Consider the following 20,878-nt stretch of genomic DNA (forward strand, 5'->3'; position numbering starts at 1 on the left):
TTATTTTTACCGTTGGTGGATAATCCTAAAAAAATAAATAGATAAATTGGGGGCTGACAGGAACATGTCCTGATGTAAAATCAAAATGACACATTTTCCTGTTAACGTTAACTAGCAGGCAGCCTAAACTAATCTGATTCTACAGTAGAGATTCATGTTTAGAAACATAAATCGGCATTTGTAAATAATATGAGATATCCCTGACTTCACTAGGGTCTGTATTAGTTTCCTGTGGCTACTATAACAAATTACAAAAACCAAACAAATAAAACCCAGAAAAACTGCTTATCAGTTTCTTCTTCAATTTATTTATTTTTTCTCACATTTTACTATGAACAGAAAGGAAATACCAGGCCACACCTTTACCAGTCGGCTTGAAATTCTCTTCAGCTACCTAAGTTGATGGCTTGCAAGTTCTGCTTTCCATACAGCTGTCAGACATAATTTCGTCAAGGTTTCTGCCACTATCTTGGAGGATCATTTTCCCTCCAATTCCCACTAATGTGTTCTGCATTTCCTTCTGAGCCCTCACAATGCTCCTATTTTTACCAACATTCTGTTCAAGACGACATATATCTGCTTAAAGAGGACAGAAGCTTTCTTTTCTGTACTTCTCACTTTCTTCTAAGCCCTTACCTGTAGCATCTTTAACATGCATGTTTCTACCAACAGTTTCTTCAGGGCAACTTAGGCTTTGCCAATCATGCTTCTCAAAATTCTCCCAGATTTTATCTATTATTCAGTTCTTTGAATATTACTTGGATAATACCGGCACATTGTTAGGTATTTGTTACAGCAGCAACCCACTCCTTGAAACCAAAATTATATTAGTTTTCTGCAGCTACCATAACAAATTTTATGGCTTAAAACAACAGAAACATTCTTTCTCAGTTCTGGAGGCCATAGCATTAATTTATTGATTTTATTTCTTTTCTGCTGCATCCAGAATCTCCTGCTTCGTACAATGTGCCACAAGCTTCTAGCACAGTTGCACATAACTAATATTTGATAAATATGTATTAAATGGGTAGATAAAAAATGGAAATGGAATGAAGCTTAATCAAAAGATTAATGGTGGAAGAAGAGATATTTTTCTTTCAGATAGAAAGAAAAAAGGTGATAATATATACAGATGAGTTTGTGCACAGAGAAGTTGAAATAATTTGTAGCTCATATTGGAGGAAAGTTTGTTTGTTAATGTGATAGGCTGGGGCTTTGAGAAGAATAGATAATATCCGGAACGGACACATGGGTAATGGGAGAGGGAACTGGCCAACTACACATAAAAGGATTTCTGAGGGGCGCTAAGTACTTCACTGAATTTGGAGATCTCAAAATTTTAGTCAAAGTACCAGTGTGATTTGCTCTACCAGGATCTGCCAGCTTGGGCAAAGGGGGAGATAAAAGCAGATTGGTAAATTAATCCAAGTCTAGGGGTTGTTAGTACAAACAAAAGGGAAAGAAAAATGGTAGAGGATTTTAAAGATACTGGTATAAAATGGGTAAAGGTTCCATCGTGGGCTGTATGTGGGAGAGAGAAAGTAAAACTAAGAGGAGTTTAATAGCCTGATGAAGACATCAGTGACTTCCTATGACTTCCTCATCTCTAACTTTATAACATAAGTGGATGGAAAATGCACACTTTATGCTCAAATATTCCTTACACTATTTGGTGCTGAGAAAAATAAACCAATTCTAAAAAGGAAGGGTCAGCCCCTCAAATTCTGCCTGAGTCACCTGAACCAACAAGCCTTGCTGTGAAGTCCTGGGAATTACTTTATTGTTAAAATTTGGTCGACTTTCGAAAATCTAGTTACAAACAAGAATGCACTGGAGAGTCAACCAAGCGGGCTAATGCAGATGAATCTTCTTATATAATAATAAATGAGTAGGTTTTTGGTCTCTTTTAGAGGTAAGTTCCAAGCTCCGCCAAATAGCTGAGCATCCACCCTCCCCATCCTGTCGTGCCTTAGTTGTACCTACCTTATGGGTAGGGTCACAAAGGATTCCACTAGATGCCAGTGTCCCAAGAAATAAGCAGCACCTGTGCCACTTATTGGCAGACATGGATTTCAGATGCATTTAAATAATCCATTGAAGACAACTCTGTGGCAGGTTATATCATACGGGTCACACTGGAAAAAGGGGCAGCATTGAAGGATGGGGAAGAGGGGCACAGAAGGAGGTGAGAGAGGCTTGAAATATGAAGTTGCAGAGCGTGCCTTGCTCTGGGTGGCTGAGATGTCAGGCCACTGTGACATTTATATGTATCTAGTTTCCTGAACAGCTAAGCAGGTTAGACATGTTTCCAGGTGTCTAGAAGAACTAGCAAGCTTGCTTTGTTGGAAGGCGACATGCATCAGACCAGAAAGGCTTTCCACGTTCACTTTTGCACCCTTCTTACGTACTGACAGTCATCTAATTACTACAGGTTGTAAAAATTTTTTCAAGTTATCCTCCACTGACCCAACTAAAAGCAAATTTCCTTTTTTCCAATTTGCCTATGGGAAACCCTGCTTTCTGCTGGATGGAGGGGAGGAGTTGCAGCTCAAATAAAGTCTCATTTAAATGCAAGCTATTTCAGGGTTTGTAATCTTTTTTGAGGTTAAGAAATCATATTTTTATTCTATATGCTCATCCATTCCATAAGTTAGGTGGTTAGAGTCCACAGACTCCACGCTATACCTAAAAATGAAACCCGTTCTGTTTTGTTTGGGGGAAAGCCTGGACTGACATGACAGCCAATCCAAGTACTAAACACAAACGGGGACTGTCTTGAGGTCCACTGTCCGGCACACGGTTGATGCCACTGCCATGGAACAGCTTTCTGGACTTCCTCTAGACTTGAGAAAGATGACAAGGGACTGAGTTTTGATTCCTGTCTGACACTTAGTGTCTGAGTGACCATGAGTAACCGTGCACACCTTGCAGTTTTACTTTTAGGGTCAAGATTACAATGCCTTCATCGCAGAATGTCTGTGAAGATTTGACATGATAACGGGCATAAAAATACCGCATAAGTTCCATAGTAAAAACCCATGTGAGGACCTGCGGTCATCCACAATGCAAGCACAGACGTTTAGACTGGGCGGACTGACCTTTCCTCAGGCAACCCTTTAATTCAGATCTATCGAGGGCTCATCATTTACCAAGAGACTTAGGGAGTGATGCATTTCGCCTTTTTGGCTCGTGTGTGCTGAATGCTCAGCCACCCACCTGATTTGAATGTCGTCTAATCCAGTAAAGAAGGGTTCAAATCATAAGATATGGGGAATGATAACATTCTCTCATTTTTATGAATTTTTCATTTTATTCCAAAACCATCAAAATGTACTATGTGGATCAAGTCTCAGTTTTCTCAGGTGTGAACAGAAGGTCGAGGAGACTATTTCTCAACCTCGATTTGCAATTCAACGAGTGCTTGGAGGTGAGCCTTCAGGGGCCTACCCTCCCCAAGCTCTGCTATCTTCGGGAGGATCAGAAGGGGAATCAAGAATCCAGTGCCGGAGCTCCGTCCAGAATTGTATTCTTTTCTCCAAGACTTTCAATATATTGGGGCTTCTTTGCCTTTCCCTGATTAACAGGGCACAGTTGTACAAAAAGTTTACTTTTATGTTTTGCTCTTTCTAGGGTAGACAACCCTGAGTCACACTCACCCCCTCTATCCCAAGGGCTCAGCCAGCGGAGGCTGGGGGTCCTGAGGTCACCCTATAGCCATCAAAGCTCCCGGGCCCAGGATCAACATTCCCCACTTGACCAGCTGCCTATTTTGAGTAGGCAGGTGTCAGAGCGAAGTCAGGATGAAAGGGAAAAGAGCAGGGGTGGTGTAATGTGGCCGAAGTGGTTCTGGGCTGGTGATAGGGCACCTGGGGGGTAGCTCTGACCTGGAGCAAGTCACTTCCCTTCTCGGATTTCTCTGTAGTGTAAGGACTGGATTAGATGGACATGGACGCCTCATCTAGTACTAACGTTCGTGTTGTCTACGCAGCTTGAGCCTGGTTCACCCATGAGTGCTTCCCTCCGGATCATGAGACCTTTGAGAAAAGGTGAATTATTTTTTTTTTCCCTATGGCTTTACACCTTTCCACATTCCCTCACTGGTCCTCAGAAGAGGCACGACCAGGTCCTGAGGGGTCCGGGTTCTGCTGACTCTCCCGGGCCTGGTCCCCCCCACCCCATGTCGGATTTCCTTCAGTTTCTTAGTGGATCAATTTTGTTTTTACCCTTTCTCCCTACTTCTCTGACTCCCTACCCATCAGGTCCAGGCCTTCTCTCAGAGCAGGGCTGGGGTCCCCCTTCCCTGCCCCGGGGGTACCCTGTGCTCCCACAGGACACCCTGCTGATCTGGCCCTGCAGCCAGGGCCCTGGCCCTGGCACCACACCCGGCTGGGGGCTCGGCCTGGCTCCCCCGGAGCTGCGGGGTCGGCATTTCAGGCTCCCCTCTGCTCAGCGCCGCATAGGAAACCACGGCCCAGGCACCCCGTCGAGTGCAAAACTAATGCCTTCCGCAGACCGCTGGCCCCTGGGCAAGGAAGAGAGAGAGGTTTTAATTTCTGGCGAAGTTGAATGCCTGTGAGGGAGCAGAGGGGAAGGAAGGAGGAGCCGCAGCCTGGGCAGAGGGGCCTGGAATGAGGAGTCGGGAACCTTCCTTGGAATCCGCAGCTCGGCTTCGGCCTGCGGGGACAGCGGACGGGTCACTTGCTCTTCCGAGCCTGGCTGCAAACCAGAGAGCGACAGCGGGTCCCTCATGCTGCTGCCGCGAGGACGGGTTCGAGCAGGAGCTCGTGCAGGAGCTCGTGCACACCCGACACTACACACGCACGCACTTGGGGTTCCTGGGGTGCACACGGGCCCGCCGGCCAGGCCTCCTGCGCCGGGGCCCACGAGGGGGGCGGGGGGGGCACCCGGAGGGACCGGCCCGCGTGGGCGACGAGCAACAGGAGGCCGAGGGGCACGGGGCGCTGCGGCCCCCCATCCCCGGGCTCCGAAGGCGGAGCTCCCTACCCGCTCCCTCGCGCACGTCCACACCAGCACCAGCATTTCGCGGCGGGGCCAGCGGAGGAGATGACTTAGTTTGGAATAATGTAGACTTTTTTTAAACATAGAGGGGACTCTCAAAGCTCCTTTCATTTTGAAAGCAAACAACAAAACACAGCTTCCCACACTGTTCTTTATCTGCAATTTTCTGACCCTCGAGCAAACCCTGTTTCCCTTCTTGAGAAGCGCAGCTCCCGGGGGGTGGCCCGGGCCGGCCCGCAGGTAGTTACTGTGGGGGCCAAGGGACCCGGGGCAACCCTGCAGCAAGGGTTTGATCAAATTGCGGGCGGTTAAATGAGCACAGGGATTAGATGAGCAAACGAGAAGCAAACATAGGTTTTCGATTCCTCCGTTTACTCACTCCTCTGTCCCAGAGACATTTCTAGGTCTTCGGGGGCATTCACGAGAAAAAGTCACTGACCTGCTTTAACATTTCTCAGTTTTACATTAAGCAGACCCTGTTTAATTGTTTTCTCCCCTTTGAGTTAGTAGCAGAAATGTGCTTTATGTCCTCTGATCATCTTCCTCCTCGTTACTCTCGAGTGATGGGGAGAGTGCGGTCAACTAACCTATTGGAAGGCTCTGTGTCATCTTTTGGCCACATATAACCTTTGTTCCGCTACGGGCTAGCCTGTGCCTTCTTTTTTATTTTATTTTTTATTTATTTATTTATTCAGGAGAAACAGAGAGAGAGAGAGAGAGACACAGAGAGAGAGGCAGAGACACAGACAGAGGGAGGAGCAGGCTCCACACAGGGAGCCCGACGGGGGACTCGATCCCGGTCTCCAGGATCAGGCCCTGGGCTGAATGCGGCGCTAAACCACTGAGCCACCGGGGCTGCCCTAGCCTGTACCTTCTAAACAAATTTTGCTTTTTATTTCCTGCTCGCCGATGTGACTTTTCAGTGAAAAAGCACACTGTGCTCTAACACACACAGACGCACAAATGTGCATGCACACGCGCACACACACACACGCACACACAGATGATTCAGAAGCACCAGAAAGAACCTTTTTAGGTCATCCTGTCAGATATTTCTTTCCTGCTCCCGTTCCGTTTCCCAGGGAGCTAGCTCCTCTAGGTCAGTTTTAGATAAATCTCCCTCTTCACTGTTAGTCACAAAAGCCATCTCATTTCATCAATTGAAATACCCGTCCTGTGTCAAAATAATTTGAACTTCATTTAACTTTCAAGTTTCTCTTTTCTCCCAGCCGGATAAACTTTCAGGAGCCTGAACTTCAGAAAGATACGTGGTCAGTTTATTTTTTCTCTCCTGACTCCTCCTCCTCCTCCTCTAGTAATTTACTAGTTATGGTTTTTGACCTCAGTAGGATTGGGAGGGGTGGAGGGGGTGGAAATGAAGGTCCTACAAAGTTTTTTCTTTCCCCTCGGTAATTTAGACTGGTTTGTGGCAAATGCACGGTGCTCTCCTTTGCTTTTCATATGTGCCAGAAGAAAACTCTCTGTGTAGGAAGGAATCAAATTATTGGTTGACAGCCCCAGCTCTGGGCCAAGAGAGTAAAGATCGGTTTTCATTGCTTTAGAGAGGCTCTTGCCAGAGTTCTGTAGGAAAAGCCAAGCATTAAATTAAGCAGTCGAGTAGCCTCACGACGACGCAGCAGTGGTGGAACAGCATGCTGTAACTCTCATTGTACTTTAAAAACTAAATGCTGGCAGTGAAAAATTTTTTGAGTCATTTTTCTCTAAAACAGATTCCAGAAGTGCACTCTTAAAATAAGTTCATTTTTGGAGTTTCATCTTCCCTAGATAGCTGCAGGCCAGGAGACGGACTCCCTTCCGTAGCACGCCCTGGCCCTGCATTTTCCATAGCTAGGACCATGGTTTAGCAAACTCTGTGTATATTGATGGATTATTGCTGGCTGCAGCAGAGTTCGATAAGTAAGAGCAAGAAGTGTAAGGATTAGCTTTTTATAAAGAAAAGAGATTAAATATGGAACTTCAAAATGACTATAAAAATTTGTATTTGAAGCATATTTTAGAGGCAAAACTGTATTTCACTTACTGACATCCAACATTGTTATAAATAAAATGAGATTTTTCCTCCCTTGAAAGTCAAAACATGAAAATGAAAAACTAAGCAACAAAACAATGAACTAAAGAATAAGTATGAATCAATGAACAGATCACAGTGTTAGGGTGTATTTACCCTACACGAGATACCATTCTACTGTATATATTCAAAATGAAAAATAAGGAAGTCATTACTAATTTATAAAAAGACTTACTGCATGCCATATTTGAATAGCTACCTCTCGTTTACTGTTTTAAAATAGTATCGATTTTCAAAATGCATGTCTGAGAAACATACCTTTTAAGGCCATATTGCTTAGTGCAACGGGGGGCAAACAATGAAAAGAGTTTCCTGAGAAGCTGATACTGAGGACACAAAACAGATTCGTGAGGCGCTGGTGAAGGAAGAGCACACGACGGGGAGTGTTTCAGTAGCCGTGAGCACATTAAAGGTTGTTGGAATTGAGAGGTCACGGTTGAATCATGGTCCCGGAGGAGATAAGCTGCAGCTGGATTTTGAGTAATGCCAGGCCAGTACGTGTGGGAGAAAAGGGTGAGGATTCTGCAGGGCAGGATGGTGGGGCCAGTGGGAAGGCACCAGTTAAGAGGAACATCAGTGGATGGTACCAAACATGATGTACAGGAACGGGTAATGAGATTCTTTCTTTCTTTTTTTTTTTTTTTTATTTATTTACTCATGAGAGACACAGAGAGAGAGAGGCAGAGACACAGGCAGAGGGAGAAGTAGGCTCCCTGTAGGGAGCCTGGTGCGGGACTAGATCCCAGGACCCTGGGATCACCCCCTGAGCCGAAGGCAGATGCTCCACTGCTGAGGCACCCCGGCGTCCCAATGAGATACTTTCTTAATGCAAAGGGGCCACAGTAGAGAGAATATCATATGCAGAAAGCTCCAGCTACGCTGCTAGGGACAGAGACTTAGGGTGGCATTGCAAAGGAGAGTGAGAATAAGGATGACAGCCAGGGGTCCTTGTGCTTTTGGCAGAGGCCACGATTGCACCTCCAGAAGTTAGAAATGGTTCTCTGGGGCTCAGGAGAAAAGGAGGGAAGAGCAGTTTCAGAAAAAAGTGTTTGATTTTGGAACCAGGGCAGGTGAAAGGGTCTTGGGCCTGATGCCCGGAGCCCCTCCTTCTCAGGGCCAACCTCGTCCTAGTGTTACCGGTTAAATCATTCCTAAGAAGATCAACTGGTAACTAGTTAAGATCTTTACTCACAGGAATTGAATTTAAATAAACATACTAGCACATCTATGGTTTTTGTCTTTTTGGGGGTTCAATGTATATTCAATAAGCAGTTGCCATATGCCAGTTACTGCGCTAATCATTCCATAGTGGAGCATTTTTGGGAAATGTAACTAGCAGTGAGGGAGATAGCCCCAGAACTCTCAAAATTTAAGGGCTTTCGTGGGCTGCTGCTGTAGCTAATTTTAAGGCAAGCCCTCCTGTCCGCCTCTGTTCTTATAGATCTCTCGGTCTCTCCCCGTCTCTCTCTCTCACATGTTCTGTTATTATATTCTATGATAATCTCCCCCTCGTGCTGACTCTTAAACCTTATTGTGTGCATTCTTGAAGGCATTTCATTTACTTTTTGTGCAAGGCTGAAAATAAATAAAATCAAAGTAAGGAAACTTCAAATTGTGCCAACCTGATGAATCAAATGTTTTTCATTTGTCTTTTCTCCCAACCTTTACCCATATGAATACATAATTTGCATGTATTTAGAGTCAGAGGGTTTGGGGAAAAGAAAAGAAAATTAATTTACCCCCTCTCAAGGAAGAGTGGCGCACAGGGCTGTACATGCTTCAGCGGGGCCTGTGCATAGGATCCCTGGTGGCCACAGTGTCACCTCCATCCTGGTGGCGTGGAGCATCAGGGAGGCAGCTTGCCGAGAGCGCCTATGTTTAGCCAAGGTGGGTTGTGTGATAAGAGGGAGGGGGCCTGGCCACATGCTGTCTGACTCATTCTCTCAAGCACACGTGTCACTTTCTCCTCAGTCGGGACAGCCTCCTTCAGAAGACAGAGCCTGACTGTGCCGTTCCTGCCACCTTCATCTTCCACAGACCAATTTTCAGAAGCTAGTAGGCCCTGGGCAGCGTCGAGCCTTCCAGAACTCGCATCATTATTCTGGCGGCTGGCCCTCACACGTCGCCCTTTGTGGGCCCTGGAACCGCGGCCCGTGCTCCTGGGCAGTGGCTGACTGTTCCCCGGGCTCCTGAGCAGTGGGCCAGGCCACCGGAGGCAGCAGGAATGAAGCTCCGTGACCCCCGCTTCGTTCTCTGGCATTTCGTGTGCAAAGCTGGCAGATTTCTGTGTGCACACGTAAATATAGGTGTGACATGTGATGTGCAGGATTTCAATCGGAGCTGGTCCAATGTAACTTTTAGGGTCCCTCTGACGGGCAATCAGCCAGAGATAAAGAGCACAGCACAATTCTGAGCATGGATTTCAGTAACGCCTTTACGTTCACTGCTCTAGGACCACCGACACTATCACTTCCCAGGGCCTCAGTTTCATCATCTTAATGTTGGGCATATTTGTGTTCTCCCGGGTTATGAGTTTTATCAGGGTAAGGGACATGAGTGGCACGGTGCTTAGCTGGTAGCCGCCTGCCGATGACGGAGAGAGCTGAAAACGGCTTCCCTTAGCTGACATCGCAGTGAAGAGGCTCCTGTCACTAACAGGACAGGCACATCTGCATCTGCCTTCCACCCGGTGACGCTGACCACACAGACCACAAACAAGAGTTTGCCACAGAGGCCAGACAAGGCCATTGGCCTGCACCCCACAGGTGCTAAGTTCAAATCTTGACATTACCTAATTCCAACTTCTAGGCAAATATTGTTTGGCTCAGGAATTGAATATCAGGGCATGCGGGGAACTGTATTATCTAATAACTAATAACTAATAACTAATAACTAATAACTAATGGATAGTAAACATATGGCTGCAAGGTACCCTCTCTTATGAGTGGGCCAAAAAGAACCAGGAACCAAACTACGTTAGAATCAGATGAGATATTTGTGATTTGAGCCACCTCCTGGTCATGTGGTCACAGGAGTTTGGTTCATTGATGAACTGGTTCACGAAAGGCTCACTGAGCACCTTCAGAGGAGACAGCTAGGAAAGTGATACAGTTTCTGAGTGCCCTCATCTAGTAATTCGAACCCCTAATATCTGCTGGCTCCCTTCCGGGGCTCTTACGAGGTTCGTGTGATGTGTAAGCAGGCTCTTTGTAAACGGTGAAGTTCTAAACATACAAGTGGTGACTTACGTCCTCTCATACATCCCGTCGGTGTCGCAGTTTAGGAATTGATTGACTTGTACCAACATTATTTTTCCTCTATGACTGAACTCCTGAAATGTCTACCATCCCCCCTACAAAGGGTATTAAATTTTAGGGACTGGAGTCCTTTCTTCACTTGCCATTATGGTGATCACTCATCATACGCTACCATTCCGGGGAGGCCTAGAAGGCACCTGCTCTGTGCTCATTTCCCAAATAGATCCCTGCCAAACTCGCTAATGATGTAAAGTCCCGAAATTGAGAATTCGCTTCATTGCCACTATTTTAATGGGATGGCATGTTAAGCTCCGCCATTTATATATACCTCATTAGGAATGAAGCCCGCCTAATAATTTTAATAGGTTTTCAGTAGAGGAAAGGAATGGAACCTGAGCTAGTAGGGGTGAGAGCCCAAGTGTCGGGGAAGTGAGGTGCAGGGGGAACACGGCGGGTATGCGAGGTCGCAAGTTTTCTCCGTGGACTACCTGGACGTGTGCAGCGAGTGGTGTTGCTCTAGTTGTCCAGGTGACCAACAATCACGCAACGTTATCTAGACACGAATCTTCTCCTCTACATAAAGGCCCAAGTACTGCAGGTGGAGGAAAGAGAAGAGGAACGGATCTTACCCAGCAGGTCTTGTATCTTCAATGGCTCTGTCCACGGGGATCAAGTCGCTGAGGTAGACGTTGAAGTTTCCCTCTTTCCACCTTCTTTCTGCCTCCTTCTCCTTCCCACGGGGAACGACCACGGGCCGTCCAAACTGGCCCGGGGCTTCGGGGTCCCTGGGAGAAAGTGTGGCGTCGATCCCCGACACCCGGCGCACGGCGGGCTGTGCAGGTGACGGCGCTCCTCGGCGACCTGGGCGGAGGCCTGCAGGGGGCGCTCCTGCGCGCGGGGGCTCGGCCGGGGCGGGGGCGGCGGCGGCGGCCTGGCTTCCCTTTCTGGAGGTGGCTTTGTCCCCCAGGGCAGCGGGGGGCTCGGCCTCGGTTTCCGCCTCTGTTCCAGGCACCTGCCTGGGCTCCGGCCTTGGCTGCTCCTCCTTGCTCACGATCACAACGTGGCCTGCGGAGGAACCGGGCGCCCCCCCGGCAGCCGCTGTGGCCGCGCCCCCCGCCGGCCCCGCTCCCCGCCCGGGTTCCCCGGCTGGCCGCCCCCGGGGGCCTCCCGAACTGGCCCCGGGCTGGGAAACGGCGAGGGTCTCGCCGGCTCCGCCTCGGTTCGCGGCTAGGTCTCGGCTCGGAGGCCCCGTTGCGTCGAGGGCGCCGGCTCCCCGGGGCTCGGGCACCGCTGGGCTGCCGGGCCGCGCGCCCCCCCCGGGGCCGCCGCCCTCCCCCGGGGCTCGCCCGGCCGCCGGCGCCCGCGGGCCAGCGCGGAGCCCGGGAGCCGTCGGGGCCTCGGCGGGTGCGCCCACGGGGCCCGCGCGCGCAGAGGTCGCGGCCGCTCGGCCTCCGGGCGCGGCTGCGGGGGGGGCGCGCGGAGCCCCGCGAGCTGTGCCCCGAGCCGTGCCCGGAGCCGTGCCCCGAGCCGTGCCCCGGGCCGTGCCCCCCGCGGCCGCGGGCCCGAGGTCCCGCTGGGCGGTGCGCGGCCCGGCGCGAGCCCCCGCCCGGGGCTGCAGAGGCGCAGGGGGCCGCCGAGCGGCGACCCGGCCTCCCGCGCGGCGCGTCCTCCCGTCCGTCGGGGCCGCGGCCGGGGCGGCGTCAGCCCGCAGCGCGGTGCCCGCCGCCCCCCGAGGGCGCTCCCGGGGCCCCGGATCCCGCCCGCGCGGCCTCGCCGGGGGCCTCCCGCCCTCCCCGCCGCCGTGCGGGGGCGCCGCCTGGGCCGGGCCGGGCCGCGCCTGGAATCCGACCGGCTCCCTGCGGACGCCGCGCGCCTGGAGCAGCCGGGAGCCGGCGTCGCTGAAGGACAGGCGCAGCGCTGCCATGTCGAAGAGCAGCCAGAGGACGGACGCCGCGAACACGAACGCCAGGGCCCGCCCGCTGCCTCGGAAGAACTTGCGCAGCCTGTTCATGGTGCAGGGGCGCCGCCCGCCGCTCCGCTCCCCGCGCCCGCCGGCCCGGCCCCGCGCCCGCCGGCCGCCCCGTCGCCCCGCAGCTCGCCGCGGGCTGGGGGCGCTGCTGCGACGGCCGGGCCGCGGCTGCCTGCGTGGCGCCTGGCGGCGGAGGGAGACCCGGGCCGGCCCCGCGGGCGCCCGCGACACCGGCTGACCCCGCCCCCGCCCCCGCCCCGCGGCTCCCTGGCGCCCCGCGCGGCCGCCCTCGGGGCCCGGGAAGGGGGGGCCGCCTCCGCCCCGTCACCCCGCAGCTCAGGGTCGCCCCGCGCGGCCGCCCTCGGGGTCCGGGAAGGGCCCCCGCCTCCGCCCAGTCGCCCCCGTGACCCCCGCGGCCCCGGGTCGCCTGGCGCCCCCCCCCCCCGCGCGCTCCGTGGGGCCCGCACCTGCTGTGCTACGCGAGACTGTGCGTGTCTGGGCAGCTGGAGGGAAGGGAGCTTGCGGGCTGAGCCCCCGCCCCGAGCCCCCCGAGCCGCCCCCAGCCCGCCCCCCGCCTGCGCCGACCGCGGCCGCCGCGCGCCCGGGATGCGCCCGTCCACGGCCTGCCCACCCGGCCTGCCCACGGGCCGCGGAGCCCCACGCCAGCCGTGGGCGTTGGTTATTCAGAAGTTTTCCTCCAGCGGCAATCAAAAGGCTGCTTGAGATGTCAGTGGTTTTTCCAGGTGACTCCATCTCTTTTCATCATTAGAGTCACTGGATAGAAACTTAATTTGTCATATTGCTGCAAAAGCTCCTAAAGGCTTACTCTCAGCTTGGGTCGGTATCTTGTCGCGGATCAGTGGCAGACACTTTGTCCCAGGGGTTGGGCCAGACTTGCAGAGGCACGGAGACCGGCCAGCAGTGGTCCCCACACAGACGGCGCGTCAGGATCACCCCAAAGAAGTACACGCCCCCCCCCCCGCCCAGTTTTCAGTGACAGACGGGGGTGGGGGCAGCCACCGCAGTTGGTCTGCTGTCCTACTTTTAAGAAGCTCCCAGGTCTTTATGATGCACAGCCAAAGCTGAGAAACGCTGATCTGGAATAAAATGCCTCTTATTTTTTTAAAAAAATATTTTATTTATTTATTTGATAGAGAGAGAGCACAAGCAGGGGGAGTGGCAGAGGGAGAGCAGGTGCCTGACCCGAGGCCCCCAGGCTCCATCCTGGGACCGGGATCATGACCTGAGCAGAAGGCAGATGCTTAACTGACTGAGCCAGCCAGGCGTCCCCTTTTTTGTTTGTTTGTTTGCTTTTAAACACTGTTCATAACTTTTGTGAAATTCCCTCCCAGACAGAGTACAACTGAATCAAAACCTGCATTTGAACATCACCTGTTATAAACTTTGTCCATAAAGTTTGAGAAGCACTTCCCAGGAGCTCTGTTCTCCGAGGAACTTCCAGTGACCTGTGGATGGCAATGCCACTTACTACTCTAGTGTTAGGAGGGGCCTAGCGTCTCTGCTGTCGGGTAAATTTAGGCTCCCAAAGACTTCGGAAGGAAAGAGGGAATAATTCTGAATTCTCTGCACTTATGCATTTCCTTTGGTAGCATTTGGCCTTTAAATTTGCACCTCGCCCCAAAGGGGAAAAACCACATAATTGCAGCAATGGCAACATGTTTCTTGAATCCCTGGTTCACCTTCTTATTCAGTGCCAGCTCACTCCAATTTGGAATGTCCACATGGATGACAGCATTGGTAGCCCTCTGTGATTCATCCACTTTTCTAATATTTGTTATGTTTCATGGCTCCGGTCCTGTGTTAGGGGTTGAGGGATATTGAATAAAAGGGCATAGTCCTTATCTTTGAGATCTCACACTCTGTTGGCAGACACAGACAGGTAGGCACATTTACAGGACATGGTAAGTAATACAAGAGAATAATATATTGGATTCTACAGGGACCTAGCTTAGTTTCGAGATGCAGGAATAATTTTTGAAGAAACTATCCTTTGACTTGCAGGGTGAATGAGAACATAATTATTTCTGCTCATATTATGGTGTGAGAAAAGAAACATTAGTTGGATGGTGAAAGGCAGATAAATAAGCAAAACCAGAGAAGTGTAGAGAGACTATAGTACTCAAGGGGAAGCAGAAATGTCTGAGAACAATATGATTGCGATAACAGGCTTTGCCATAATGGTCATGAGTGTGTGTGTATGTGGGGGGGGGGGGGTTGCACCCGATATGTCCCCCCCATTAGTAAAGTAAAAAGACTTAATAATGTCTTTCCATTGAGTATCTCACTCAATCTCCAAACAACTCAAAAGGGAAGATAAAATGCTTAGAGGGGTGAAACAACTTACAGTGGAAAAAGAGGATTTAGATTTCAAATATATGACTGTGTGATTGATGCTACAGTCCATGAACTTAAATGCCGTAAGGTACTGCTTCTCTAGCTGTATAATCTTGTAAGCTAGTTAATTTTGTGTGTTTACTCTGTGATTAAAAAAAGAAAGTAACTTCTGCCTTGTAGGTGAATATAAGGATTAGAGAAAAAATTTTAAAGTTCTTGTTATGTTGAACGATAATCGCTGCCTCTAATACCGATACTGATATTTTGTATGATAGGAGTGTGGGGTGCGTGTGGGAGACAGCATACCAGCTCTTCTCGAAAAACAAATAAGGTGACTGATGACTAACATGATTTTGGCAACAGGGCAAGAAGGATATTTGAGTATTTTATTATTGGTTTGCTATTTCTAATTCCTTTACTTTGGATCCAATCAATGAACAGTTGTTCACTGAGAACTCACTATAAGCCCAAAACATTGAAGTAGGTAACATTGTTTCCTCCCCTCATGACTTTAAAACTATTGAATAGGAGAACACCTTCCTCATAAAACGTAGCACAACTACTTGGGATCCAAGTTCCAAAATAAAGTGAAATTGTTTTTCATATCATGAATATGTGGTTTACATTATGATATTGCTTTAAAAATGAAAATAGGCTGCTTTGAAATATTTTACTATCCAAGATTTAGGTCTTGTCCAACCACATCCCCACCCCAATGGCAGCTGGAATGACTCAAACTCCTGTTAGAAAAGTCAACACTTATCACATCCTTACTAATCTTGACAGCTTTAAAACACCACTTGAAAAATATCCCGAGTCTGCTATATGTATTTGATCTGAGAATAATGATTTCTTTCTGTCTGTCTGTCTCTCTGGTCTGTCCGTACAAATCAAAACATAAGGCATTTGCAACAGGAGGGAAAGTTGTTAAGAAAATAAAAGGAGAGCCTCGGCTTATCTACCAAGGTAAAGTTATTTATTAACCCTGGCTTAGTATTAAGTTCTAGCTGATGTAGAATACAGAATATGAGGAGTATATGAGAAAGGAGAGAAACAGCCTAGTTCCTTGCAACAGAAGGAGTGGATTGATAGGCTTGGTCTAAAGTACTGACTGGACTGTTAACAGACATGATCATGGATATGTTACACGTGAAAGAGCTCCTCTAAAGGCCTCTTAGGACCACTTGCCCATTTTCCGCCCCGGTTTCTATAAGAATCTGTAGGAATGACAAAAGTTAGTTGTAAGTTTCATTATAGACCCGATGTTATGGATCTTCAGGAACTCAGCAATAATTTCTGGTGGCCCTCAGTAGCTATACATATCTCCTCTTTTTTCCTCTCCTCTCTAGACACATGATACTACACCAATGACACAGTGTGGATAAAAATAAATAGAAAACAAGGAAATTATACACTTAATAAAACTGTATATACACTTAATATAAGGTAATATATACATTATCCAACAGATGAACTTTCATATAGGTAAATAGTGTTGTTTTTTACTTTACTTGTATTAATTTCCATGTTACCACCAGAAAACTAAATATATAGGTGGGCTGACTAATTACTTCTGGCTGTTATTCCAAATGGTAGGTTTAGCTGGTCAAAGGATCCTGGGGTCCTAGGATAGAGCCTCCCTGCTCAGCGGCAGCCTGCTTCTCCTTCTCTTTCTGCTGTTTTCCCTGCTTGCACACTCTTTCTTTCTCTCTGTGTCAAATAGGATAAATAAATAAAATCTTCTAAAAAGAAAAAAGAAAAGAGTTTGAGAATTCCTCAAAAAACTTAACAATAGAATTACTCTATGACCCAGTAATTCCACTACTGGGTGTTTACCCAAATAAAACAAAAATGCTGATTTAGAAAGATATATGCACTTTTATGTTTACTATAGCATCATTTACAATAGCCAAAATATAGAAGCAAACCCGAATGTCCATTGATAGGTGAATGGATAAAGATAATGTCACACACACACACACGAATATTACACAGCCATAAAAAGGAAAATCTTGCCATTTGCAACACATGGATGGTTTTAGAGAGTATAATGCTAAGTGAAACACCAGTGAGAGAAGGACAAATACCACGTGATCTCACTCACATGTGGAATTTAAGAAACAAAATGAATGAACAAAGAAAAAAAAGACTTATTTTTTTTCTTTCAACATTTATTTACATTCAAGTTAGTTCACATATAGTGTTGTATTAGTTTCAGGGGTAGAGTTTAGTGTCTTATCAGTTTCATATGACACCCAGTGCCCTCCAGTACGTTAAGTGCCCTCCTAATGCCCATCACCCAATTGTCTCATCCCCCCACCTATCTTTCCATCCAGCAACTTTCAGTTTGTTCCCTATAGTTAGCTGTCTCTAATGATTTGCCTCTCTCTCTGTCTTTATCTTATTTTTCAGAAGATTCTTAAATACAGAGAATAAATTGGTGGTTGCCAGAGGGAAGGTGGGTAGGGGATGAGTAAAAGATAAAGAGATTAAGAGTACAGTTATCTTGATGAGCACTGAGAAATGTACAGAATTGTTAAATGATTATATTGTATACCTGAAACTAATATAATATCGTATATTAATTTTACATGAATAGTATGTGTGAATATATATAACTCTGTGTGTGTATGTGTGTGTGTGTGTGTGTGTATAACAAATATTTATTAAGTACCTACCGTGTGCTACATTCTGGGAAAACAAAGAAACTGAAACTCATAGTTTAGTGTATTATTCTCAATTTTTTTGTACATCATAAAGCTCATGGGGAAGGATTGTTAAAATATAGATTCCCATGTTCTACTCTCAGAGATTTTACGGTCAGATGAAGGATTTGGGATCTAGATTTTTAATTAGATTATTGGATGATTCTGATGCAGATGAACCAAGAACCATACTTTGATTCTCAATGGTTCAATGGCAGAGGCAAATATATTAATATTAAGTTTAAAAAGTGAAACAAGCAGCTGATTGATTAGGGTGGTTGAGAAGGCTTCTGGTGGTGATGATTGTAATGAAAAATAGAAGAAAGGCAGGCGGGGACAAGAGGCCCCACCCTAAGAGGAAAGCCCCCATAAGAGGATTTTCCACCACCCTGGATGGAGCCCTTCACCCTTTCCCGAGTGATAGGTAGTTGACAAAAATCTGATAGGGTAACAGGCACATGGAGAGTTAATTGGATTAAGAAAGCCTGCCAACAACCCCATAAAACCCCCTAGACTTAGAAACTCAGGACCTTCTCAGGTCCCTTCCCTTTTCAAGAGCTTTGTACTATCGGTCAATAAACTACTTTGCTGCCCAACACTCTTCATCTGGTCTACCTCTTCATTCTTAAAAAGCAGCATGACCAAGAACCATGGACACCAAAGAAAACGAAATCCCACATCGATTGTATGTGAAATCACCTTATGGATAGAGAGGGATTCCAGACCCAGACTCAGAGTGGAGATTGTGCCAGGGACCCTTCCCAAGAGTGATGAAGGCTTAGAAGTGTATGAAGAGGGTGCAAGGGAGGATGGGTGGGAGGGGTGGGGGACCAGAACTCAAGGCTTAGGAGTGTTTGGTAATCAATTATAATTTCTCAGTCTGTGAGACAAGGAATATGGAGTAAACCCAGGGCATATAGAATGAACTCAAATCACCTGAGTGACTGGCTGAATATTATATTTTTGTCCAGTGGTTCCCCAACTTTAGCAGGAACCAGAATCACCCAGAAGACTAGCAGCTCTACTCTCAGAGATTCCAATTGAGTGGGTTTGCAATGAGTTCCAGAATTTACTTGTAATTTATAACAAATTCTCTAATAAGGCTCATTGTGCTAGTCAGGTGACCACACTTTGAGAAACATTGGCTTTTTTTCTGAGAATGAGGAGTGTAGAGAAATAGGTATGTGGAGGATGATGATGACTTTGACTGGTATGTTGAGTTTCAAATGCAAATGGATATTTGGTTAGAGACGCTCTTGAAAGAAAGAAAGAAAAAAGAAACAAAGAAAGAAAGAAGAGAGAGAGAGAGAGAAAGAAAGAAAGAAAGAAAGAAAGAAAGAAAGAGAAGAAAGAAAGAAAGGCTTGGATTTTAGGAAAGAAGACAGGGCTCAAGGCCTCTGTGGAATCATAAGCATGTATGTAATATTATATGCATAAGGTTACTCTACAATGGCAGAAACATGAAAATGGCTGGGAAACTCGTATAAAGAAGGTTGAAGAAATGTATAATATAAAAGAATGAGAAAGAATAGAGAGCAGGAAGGCTGGACAAGAATAATGTCAGGAGATCCCAAAGAGGAGAGAAGAGAGAATGGAAGACAGTCAACAGAGTCAGAGGCTTCTTAGAAGTTAAGCCAAATGTATTCCAAAAATAGTCCCTTAGATTTGCCAGTTAACAGTTCTTCAGTGGCCTTCAGTGAGTCTGCTTTTATTGAGGTGAAATCCATATAACAAAATTATTTTAAAGTGAACAATTCAGTGCTACTTAATATATTTACAGGGTTGTACAAGCACCACCTCTATCTAGCTCCAAAAATGTTCATCATCCCCAAAGGACGCCCCATCTTATTAAGCAGTCCATGGCAAACCCACTTTACTTTCCGTGTCTACCTCTTCTGGATATTTCATGTAAATGGAATCATACAACATGTGACCTTTTCACAATGTTCTGGGCACTAAGAATACAAGAGTGACTAAACCAGAGAAGGTTCCATCGTCCTATAGTTCACACTCTAGTTGGAGATACACAAGTAAAAAACCTGGCAAAAGGTACAATTTTAGGTATTGATGCATGCTAGAGAGAGAAATAAAAAGGATACAGAGAGATGAATAAGGATATAAACCAGGTATACTTCTTTAAAGAGATAATATCTAAGCAGAGACCTGAACCAAGTGAGGGAGTGACCCATAATACATCCAGGAGAAGAGATTTGAGGTGAAGAAAGCAGAAAGAGCCAAGACTTGAAATTTTTTTTTTTTAATTTTTTGGAAGAAGTTTAATCAAAGGCAGCCAGAGGCATGTAAATGAATTTGAGTACATTTACAATATTAAATTTATCATGGACATGCAAAATAAAAAAAAAAGACTTGTAAATAAATGCAATATGACTGATAATGATTTCGTTAATTGATCTCCAAACAAACTTTTAACTTAAGGCACTTTTATTTTGCCAACAAAGAACAATGAACATTAAGGTAAAACTGTCTACCATAAAATGACAAGCCTGGGGTGTGGGGAATGGGTAGAAGTGGGAGCGTAACAATTGTAATATTGTAGAATTTTTTGACTCCAAAGAACCAATTTTTACCCCCTTAAGGGCAATACAACTTTACTGAGAAAAGAATGCACCCACTGAACTGTAATGCCTCTCACAAACACATAACTCATGGTAAAATTCCTTGTAAACAAATCTTATAAATACATACATACATACATATATACATGTATGTATACATATTCGCTTAATAAATATAATTTACTTAATATTTACATATTAAGTAAATATATATGTATACATAAATATGTATATAAATATGTATGTATACATAAATATGTATGTATTTATTACATATTAAGTAAATATGTATACATACATATTTACTTTTTTCTTGTAAATAATGCCTTTTTTTTTAGGATTTTATTTATTTATTTGAGAGAGAGACAGAGAGAGAGAAAGAGCCCAAGCAGGGACTGAGTAGGGAGCCTGATGTGGGAGTTGATCCCAGGACTCTGGGATTAGGATTTGAGCCGAAAGCAAATGCTTAACCAACTGAGCCTCCCAGGTGTCCCTAAGTAATGTTTTTTAAATAAACACTTTTATTGTAAAATTTTCTTACAAATAAGAGAATAAAAAGGATAAGTCAATGACTTGATGAGACTGCCTTTTGATTTGAAGATAGAGAAGACCTGAATGTTTTTCAAGAATAAGGCAGAAAGATGGTAAGACTGAAGATAGAGAGTAGATAAACCCTTATCAGATAAAAGGGAAGGCCTAGAGGAGACAGAAAATAGGCTTAAGAACCCAGGTGGATTATTCAATTCATTAGAAAAGACTGGAGGCGTGTTTCATTTTGAAATTGTACCTGTTCCAGGGCGGATAAGGATGAGTAGATATGGGAGCAAGGGAAGTTGAGGGATTTTGTGCCCAAAGGCTTCAGATTGTGTGAAATAAATACAAGGCAGACATGACAAGTTGGGAGCCAA

The 20,878-nt window shown here is 46.6% G+C and overlaps 1 protein-coding gene across 1 annotated transcript in view; it reads right to left on the reverse strand.

Moving 5' to 3' along the window:
* The window catches only part of GALNT5 (polypeptide N-acetylgalactosaminyltransferase 5), a 46,734-nt gene extending 34,338 nt beyond the window's left edge, over nt 1–12,396 (reverse strand). The window contains exon 1 of the mRNA XM_077883299.1: nt 10,995–12,396. Coding sequence (XP_077739425.1) covers nt 10,995–12,376 — 1,382 coding nt within the window. The 5' untranslated portion in view covers nt 12,377–12,396. The remainder of the gene's footprint in view (nt 1–10,994) is intronic.
* Between the last annotated feature and the right edge of the window lie 8,482 nt (nt 12,397–20,878).

This window comes from Canis aureus, chromosome 34, assembly GCF_053574225.1.
Source record: "Canis aureus isolate CA01 chromosome 34, VMU_Caureus_v.1.0, whole genome shotgun sequence".
In the NCBI taxonomy this organism is placed as follows: Eukaryota; Metazoa; Chordata; class Mammalia; order Carnivora; family Canidae; genus Canis; species Canis aureus.